The sequence below is a fragment of the Primulina huaijiensis genome, chromosome 10 (genome assembly GCF_012295235.1).
Source record: "Primulina huaijiensis isolate GDHJ02 chromosome 10, ASM1229523v2, whole genome shotgun sequence".
Lineage (NCBI taxonomy): Eukaryota > Viridiplantae > Streptophyta > Magnoliopsida > Lamiales > Gesneriaceae > Primulina > Primulina huaijiensis.
Genome location: NC_133315.1, coordinates 19,281,391 through 19,288,839, shown reverse-complemented (window position 1 = coordinate 19,288,839; position 7,449 = coordinate 19,281,391). Strand labels below are relative to the sequence as shown.

General features: G+C 35.5%; 2 protein-coding genes across 3 annotated transcripts; both read right to left on the bottom strand.

The window, feature by feature from the left end:
• Positions 1-178: 178 nt before the first annotated feature.
• Positions 179-3,038, bottom strand: LOC140986749 (elicitor-responsive protein 1-like). 2 transcript variants are annotated; one of them, XM_073455093.1, is made up of 7 exons: positions 2,904-3,038; positions 2,714-2,818; positions 2,514-2,640; positions 2,347-2,418; positions 2,005-2,050; positions 1,584-1,851; positions 1,312-1,493 (listed from the first exon to the last, which is right to left on the bottom strand). In XM_073455093.1, exons 1-7 carry the CDS (start codon positions 2,995-2,997, stop codon positions 1,450-1,452), a joined length of 756 nt encoding a protein of 251 aa, XP_073311194.1. In that variant the 5' UTR covers positions 2,998-3,038; the 3' UTR covers positions 1,312-1,449. The 2 variants fall into 2 exon arrangements, with proteins under 2 accessions (XP_073311195.1, XP_073311194.1); XM_073455094.1 differs by lacking the exon at positions 1,584-1,851 and having other exon boundaries at positions 179-1,493.
• Positions 3,039-3,662: 624 nt separating this feature from the next.
• Positions 3,663-6,788, bottom strand: LOC140985543 (cysteine proteinase mucunain-like). The gene is made up of 5 exons (XM_073453383.1): positions 6,156-6,788; positions 4,856-5,091; positions 4,608-4,748; positions 4,040-4,492; positions 3,663-3,925 (listed from the first exon to the last, which is right to left on the bottom strand). The coding sequence occupies exons 1-5, from the start codon at positions 6,628-6,630 to the stop codon at positions 3,827-3,829; spliced, it is 1,404 nt and encodes a 467-aa protein (XP_073309484.1). The 5' UTR covers positions 6,631-6,788; the 3' UTR covers positions 3,663-3,826.
• Positions 6,789-7,449: the final 661 nt, after the last annotated feature.

Below are 7,449 nucleotides of genomic sequence, written 5' to 3'. Positions count from 1 at the left end.
ACATAAAAAATTAAATATTAATAATCACACATATTTAAAATATGAATAAAGAGAATGAAAAGACACATTTAAAATAAGCAATTAATGTGAAGCAAACAATTAATAAGGAGACAAATGAAAATTCACATATAAAGTCACATATTTATATATATATATATATATATATATATATGTTGTGTTAATTTTAGAACTCATTTCAAAATTTTGAATAAAATGGCAAGATCACTAATTATTTCTGGATTTTTGCTTTTACAGGCTGGATGGGAAGTACAAAAAGATAGTTTAGCAGAATTTGGAACTTTGAAAAGAACAAGTCTCTGCCTATGATTGATGCATATAAGAATGACTACTGAAACAATAAAACAAAATAGACTTTGATTAACTACTTAATTATGTAAACTAAGTGGTGACAAATAAAATCAGTAAAGTATGAAAATTATGCTGATCCCAAGAATTTTCAGACACAGACAAAAAAAAAGATACTAAACACTCAAAATAAAATCTAAAATGTAATTCTTCGAAATATTACCCCATAAATTTCCTCATCATAATGGTCAATCACGAAATTCAAAATAAACAATGATAATGCTAGCTCTGTGCAGTGCCTAAAGGCTAGAAAAGGAAATCAAGATGCTCATTTCCCACCAATTGTAGTTTACCCCTGTTGGAGAAAGAACAACTAGCTTCAACTACTACAAAAAATAATGATAGTGGAACACCGAAAGCAGCATTACAGTGCTGTAAAATGGCTACCACAATCAACAGTTTCTGTTTCACAATTATAGTAAAGTTCCTATTGCATGCATGAACATGAATTATGTTTTATGTTTTTGTTTTTAGATGGTCTTTTATCGGATTATCATACAATTTTTTATGCTCCTGTAATATTGTTAAATTTTAGTATTTGGATCAACGATATATGACTTACACTTTCATTAATATCATGTGAGAAACTTAAATGAACATGGACTAAATCTTTTATCCATACATGAAATAAAAATTCAATATCATTATGAAACAAAAATCTGCAGTGTGTTTATCCATGGTATGCAGAAAAGTCCACTCATTAGGCAGATCTGAATATCATTCTCACCTGATGATTACTTCCCTTTGCTGCAATCATTCTTTTGGATAAAAAAATTTAATCTTTTAACAAAATGTCCTTCTTGAAGATCTGTTGGTACATTGTAGATAGAACTCAACAACAAAAGAACATAACTCAAACATAAAAAAACAACCACCAAAGAATATACAACACATACTTATGAATTCTATCTTTTTCCAGTTTCTTCCAATCGTATAGTTGATCGAACGATAGAGTGTACAAAAGAACATCGAGGAATTAAGAGTAAGAGACGATAGTTGTAGGCTTGTAGCGTATGATAAACTCTCAAAATATATATTACATAATAGCAAGTGATTCGCGCTCGTCTTATCTCAAATATCGGATCAAAACATGTGATGTCGTGGATGCGGAGGTGGAGGATATATACCTGCCAGAATGAAAAAAGCATTGGGAGTAAATTTAATTGTTTTTGGACTGAATACTGAAAAAGAGCTACAAGTGAAATAATACATGATACCTTGAGGGTAATAATATTGAGGGTTGGGGGGTGCTGGCTGATAAGCTGGTTGTTGAGGATATGGTGGAGGTGCTTGATAAGCCGGATGATAAGGAGCAGGCTGATGATGATACAGTGGCTCTGGATAGGTAGGAGGAACTGGTGGTGGGTAGCTAGCTGGTAACGGAGGATGTGACGATACAGGCGGAGGGGCCGAGTAAAGAGCGGGATAAGTCGGTACTGTGGCTGCATATGGTGGAGCTGATGGACCATAGCTAGCTGTCAGCTTCTGGAAATTAGAGAAAGAAAACGAAATATGCATGCTAATTAGACACACTGCACACACAAAAGCATTTATATATCAATCTAGACCGCAGGTAGATGGTCGATAACTTATGTCAAAAAATGGAAAAGGGGCCTGGCCTGGCTTGGCTTGGCTTACCTTGGCATTAGCATAATGCATTACTAATCGAACTTCTCCAGCATGCCTATCTATGAAGGCAAGCAATAACATTCAGCAACATCACAAACTCTAGAATCAAATTAGGATGAAAATTGGAACCGGTACATGCGTAGCTCGTATCAAACTTAGTCATAAAGCACGCTCAATGGACTCGCGGTAATCTTCTTGCATGCATGCGTGTACACAAACAAACAGAACAATACAACAAGCCACCGGTTCATGAATATCGGACAGTGATCACGCCGTCGACTTTCTCCAAATAGAAACTATCGAGTATTCACATTGATAATAGTTAACAATGTAGTTAATCTGACTGAGTACCTGCCTTTCCTGTCCTGAAGAGGCCAGCAACTGTCATCGTAGCCTTGACATAAAACTCCCTGTAATAGAAGCCTGGACAGACAACCTCAACATGAAAATAAAGAAGAAAGAAATTCTAAGAAGAGAAGGAGATTTTATATATATTTGACGCAAATCATTTTATGTACTTTCCGTTTCCAATAAAATCGTCAGAAGTCAGTTTGTTGCTGTTCCAGACCGTAATATTTATCTCCAGGAACCCTTCTATCAATGTAATCTCGAATTTCTCGTGAAAGGTAGGATTTTTCCCTCCGCCTGCAACCAAGAAACTGCATTCAGTAAAACATCGCATGCAAAAATTATCGAACGCACCGGATGCATGGCTTACCATTACAAGTACGCGTACGACGCTTCAAGCTGGCGTAATCCAGACAAACGTAGGGATCTTGCCGTGAAATCCACTCAGTGTTTCTCAACTTATTACAACCAACAACTGAATCCCCGATCAATTTAGGAGACGAAAAACAGAAATAATTAGGAATCAAAAACCATCAAAAGATAACCAAGAAACAACGTACCCGTGATCTCTAGTACTTGACCTTGGATTCCAGAAACAGACATTGAATTATAAGGAACATGAAATGCCGCCGATATATCATATATAGTAGCCATTCATTGACTTAAACGGGGTATTAGCATTGCATTGATCGAATTTGGCTTAGATATTGTATATTGATTGATTTTGACTTGAACAAGTGGACTATTTTTTTATTCAATTTCAAGAATCTTACGTTGGCTAAAGGTCACATCCATTGGAAGGGATAAGGTGGTGGATAAACTAATCGACTGAGTTTAATATTTTTGAATCTTTAAGCAGATCCAAATTAAGATCAGTGACTCGAGAATATATAAACAATTCTAAACTCAGAGCTATATCAATTGAATCAAATTACGATAATTACTTTTAATAATATATATTGACAAATTGACCGATTATTCTGAAGGTTTTGTGCTTTTGTGTGATATACGCAAACATAATAACATTCAAAGTCAACTTGATTTATGTGGTTTATGTATATATATTTGATGTCAAAAATCGAATATTATTTCACAACGAGTTTTCTTTCCTATGGGCGATGATCGAAAAACCGGGATAAGATGGAAAAGTTGACATATTAAAACCATCAATCTTTTATTGACTAAGAAAATGATAGGCGTGAATATGTTTCTTTCTTTTTTCTCATACAATATTGCAAGTGTATTTCGTTGTCCGTGCAAATTTTAAGCCTATACAATGTATGCGTGAATTGATTGCCCAACGAAAAGAAATAGATAAATGAGCTAAAAATTAATGATTTCTCACTTTCTTCGACGAGTTTGATTTGTTCCAATTTACTAAATTAATGTAAAACGCAACGTTGCAGAGTGCTAGCAAGATTCAAATTAACCAGACGAACTCTAAACATGAAGAAATATTTACAAACAAGTATTTTGATTAACTTCAAGAAACGGTGATTTTCCTGCCTCCGCCAAGACCGGCCCAGTTGGGAGTGGCATCACCTCGTCTCAAAGCCTTCACTCCCATTGGATTATCCTTGCTCTGTAACACCACATCATCACAACATTATTAGTACAAAAAGCATGACATGCACTACCTTTCGAGATAACAATGGAGACACTACGCGATGTATAAAACAAAACTCGGTAGAATTACCATTAGACAAGTGTCGGCTTCGAGATCACAGACGGGATAGTCATGGGGGCAGCAGCTAGAGTGGTCATCACAGCACGTAGCAGACTCCAATGGGCAGCATCCCCAACCGAAGCAGTAGTTTCCATACTGGTACACGCAGCAACAAGTACTGCCCTCCGGGCACGTGTAGATATCGTCGCACACAGTGGGGGGTTTCACCGGTGTTGGAGGTGATGGGCCTGGGTTTGGAGGGTTCTGACCCGTTTTAAGAGGATAAGATGCTTCTATAGCTATCCCACACTTGCCTGTGGTAATATTAGCCACATTACGTTGAAGCCTAATGTACCCCTTCTCTCCCCAGCTTGGACCCCATGAGTTTCTCACGATCCAGTAGTCTTCACCCTTTTCGGTTCCATATCCAACGGCAACAACACCATGGTCTAGAGCGGTGCCACATTGACCAGTGAACACTCCCTGTACGGTACAAGAAAATAGGTAACATTCTGTAGAAAGAAATGAAGAATCTTATATACCGTAACAGAAAGCCCATTGTACTTTTCTTGATTCTTGAAATGTGCATATATCATACCGATTGGTAGAGTTGGAAAGCTCGGCCTCCAGCTTCAATGGCAACACTGACTGGTTGATTTGCCACAGCTTTCCTCAAAGACTGCTCATCGTTTTCAGGAACATCCTCGTAGGTATCAATGGAGACTACCTTCGCATTTTTCTGCAAGAAAATGTGAAATTTTTCTAAGCAATATATAAACTAATCATCATCAGAAATTGAAAAGGTACGAAGTATTTGTACCAAAAATATAGATTCATGAGTTATACCCGATACTGGTCACAGGATCCATCACGAGCCCTGTAAGGGTAATCGACACTTGTATCAATGCCACCATTTTTAATGATAAATTGGAATGCATAGTCCATAAGACCACCATTGCAACCCTGGTTGTATGCTTTATCGCAATCAACTAGCTCTTGTTCTGACAAGGCTACGAGATCTCCAGTTACAATCTTATTTATTCCTTCAACAGCAGCAACAGTCGAGAAAGCCCAGCAACTCCCTGCATTGGAAACAAAAAGAAAAAATAGAACCATGTTAAGATTTGATGGAACAAAGCTTAATAAAGATCAATAATTAAAAAGTCGCAAAGATGTAGCTTAAAATAAAAATAACACACAAAAATACTTGGGAGAACCTACCTCAGAGAGAAATCAAAACGTTTTGCTCAATTTTTCACAGTTGATTGATCTTTGTCAAGAATGAAAAGTATTGTTTCTTCCATTCTACTACTCAGCCAATCTTATTCAGACATAAATTTGTAAATCAAGATTTCGATAAATAGAAAAAGAAGGCATCAGGAAATACACTATCTAACCCAGAGAAGCCCATAAAAACTCTCAAGTTAATTTCTAATGTTTGTCATAATACACTGCACAAGTAATCAAAACTCCCAATTTTTCCAACCTGAATGATGCCCCATATCAGTTTCAACTCCCAAAAAAATTAATTGGTCCCTCAATCATTCATGAGAGATCCAAAATTTTCAAAAGAATCGAGAATAATGATGGAAGGAATACATTTTTGGATTAATATCTTAAAAATAATATTTTAATCCGGTCAAAATGAAAATATTACCATCTTGTCACATGGCTATTCTCCAAACAAACAATACACAAATTTTCCAAGAGAAAGATTTAGTTTTGGTGCATATATTTTTTTAATCTATGAATTTTTTAACTTTCAAGTGTTTAATTAGGATGTGAATGAGTCGAGATTGGGTCTGAGTTCGTATCCACCAATCCCTCCTCATTTATTTTATTCATTTCATTCTCATCGATTATTAAATTTTTTGATTGTATGAGAAAATTGGATATTCATTCCTCGAAAAAGTTAAAATGAAATTTGAATTGGGTTAAATTATAGAATTTCTCAGGAGAGAAACAAACAAAATATTAGAAAAGTCCCTTTCGGTCGACCCAACAGAATCAAGACTCTTGTCAAAACACCATTGACACCCATTACCTGGGTCACCACCCACGCCGACAAAATCTCACTCCAAAATACACACATATATCCGCTATCAATCTTTCGTGTTTTCGAATCAAAATCAAAAGGCAAACATACCGCATTGACCCTGATCTTTTACCGGAGCAACGGCTCCTTTCTCTCTCCAATCAACGGATTCCGGCAGCCCATCGCCCTCCTTGAACGCGTACCGGTTACTCGCTTTCCCGCTCATCAGCCGGGTCTTCCTGTCCATCCTTCCGCCAACGAACATGGACCTGTACTCCTCGTTTGTCAGATCCGCAAATCGGTTCAGCCCTAGTTTATATGTCCGGTCTTCGGAATTGTGCTCTTCAATGAATCTCAAGTTGTCCTTAAAAATCTCGAAACGTCTCTCTTTCTCGCCTATGGCGTTATAAGCTTTTCCGTGTTTCACGAGCCACGACTCGTAAAGGGACATGGCATCTTGTTCGGATCTGGTGAGACCCACACCGTGGGCGCCATCGTAAGTGATTATGGACATATCAAGGGCGGATGAAAAGATAAAAAGGGATAGGATAAGAAGACAGAACAAACGGTTGAATGGAGAAGCCATGGCCGCAGAAGCTTTGAAACCAGAGGAAAATAACAACGAGTTCTTCGCGTTTCTTTATCCGTGATGGGGTGGAGGTGTTTTATATGTAGTCGGGAAAGGGCTAACGACGAGAATATCGTGGGGATTGTCAATGGGGCAAGGGAGATTCGATTGGGACTACTGGATATGAAAGGTGGTGGGACATTGGGCTTTTTTTTTTAAAAAAAAATAGTATTTATTTATTTAAGAGAATAGTTTTTTTTTCTTTTTTTTAAGAGTGAAAAATTATAATTATTATTTGTAATCTTTTTCAGTTAAATATATGGATCCATATGACAATAAGACATAGTTTGATTTATATGATAGGATAAACATGTGATATATAATATAATGATAAGTTAAAGATAAATAAGATTTAGGATATTATATTTGGTATGATTTTAATAAGAGTTATTAAATTTATATATTAGATTGTGATGACAAAATTAACATTATTATAATAAATTTTATAATTTCAAATTTTTTAGTTCATATTTATTTATTTTTTTACCTAATTTTATATATTATATAATATGATAATTGAGCCATTGATTTTGTGAGTCAAGTCAAATATCAATTTTTAATGTTAATCGAGTGATACTAATAATTTTATTGAGATTTATAAAAATCATTTATATAATTATCTCGAGTTCATTTATATAATTATCATATTATATAATATATAAAAATAAATAAAATATTTTATTGATTTTAATTTCTACCTATTAGCAGAGATTTATAAAAAATCATTTATATAATTATCATATAGTGATACTAATTTAGAACTTGCTCGCATATAGG

Excerpts from the sequence above, each read along its gene's own strand:
- LOC140986749 (XM_073455093.1), bottom strand. The coding sequence starts at position 2,997 with ATGGCTACTATATATGATATATCGGCGGCATTTCATGTTCCTTATAAT. Across the intron at positions 2,641-2,713 it reads TCGTACGCGTACTTGTAATG|GCGGAGGGAAAAATCCTACC; the intron begins GTAAGCCATGCA and ends TCTTGGTTGCAG. Across the intron at positions 2,051-2,346 it reads CTTCAGGACAGGAAAGGCAG|GCATGCTGGAGAAGTTCGAT; the intron begins GTACTCAGTCAG and ends CTTCATAGATAG.
- LOC140985543 (XM_073453383.1), bottom strand. The coding sequence starts at position 6,630 with ATGGCTTCTCCATTCAACCGTTTGTTCTGTCTTCTTATCCTATCCCTT. Across the intron at positions 4,749-4,855 it reads GATCCTGTGACCAGTATCGG|AAAAATGCGAAGGTAGTCTC; the intron begins GTATAACTCATG and ends ATTTTCTTGCAG. Across the intron at positions 4,493-4,607 it reads CTTTCCAACTCTACCAATCG|GGAGTGTTCACTGGTCAATG; the intron begins GTATGATATATG and ends TGTACCGTACAG.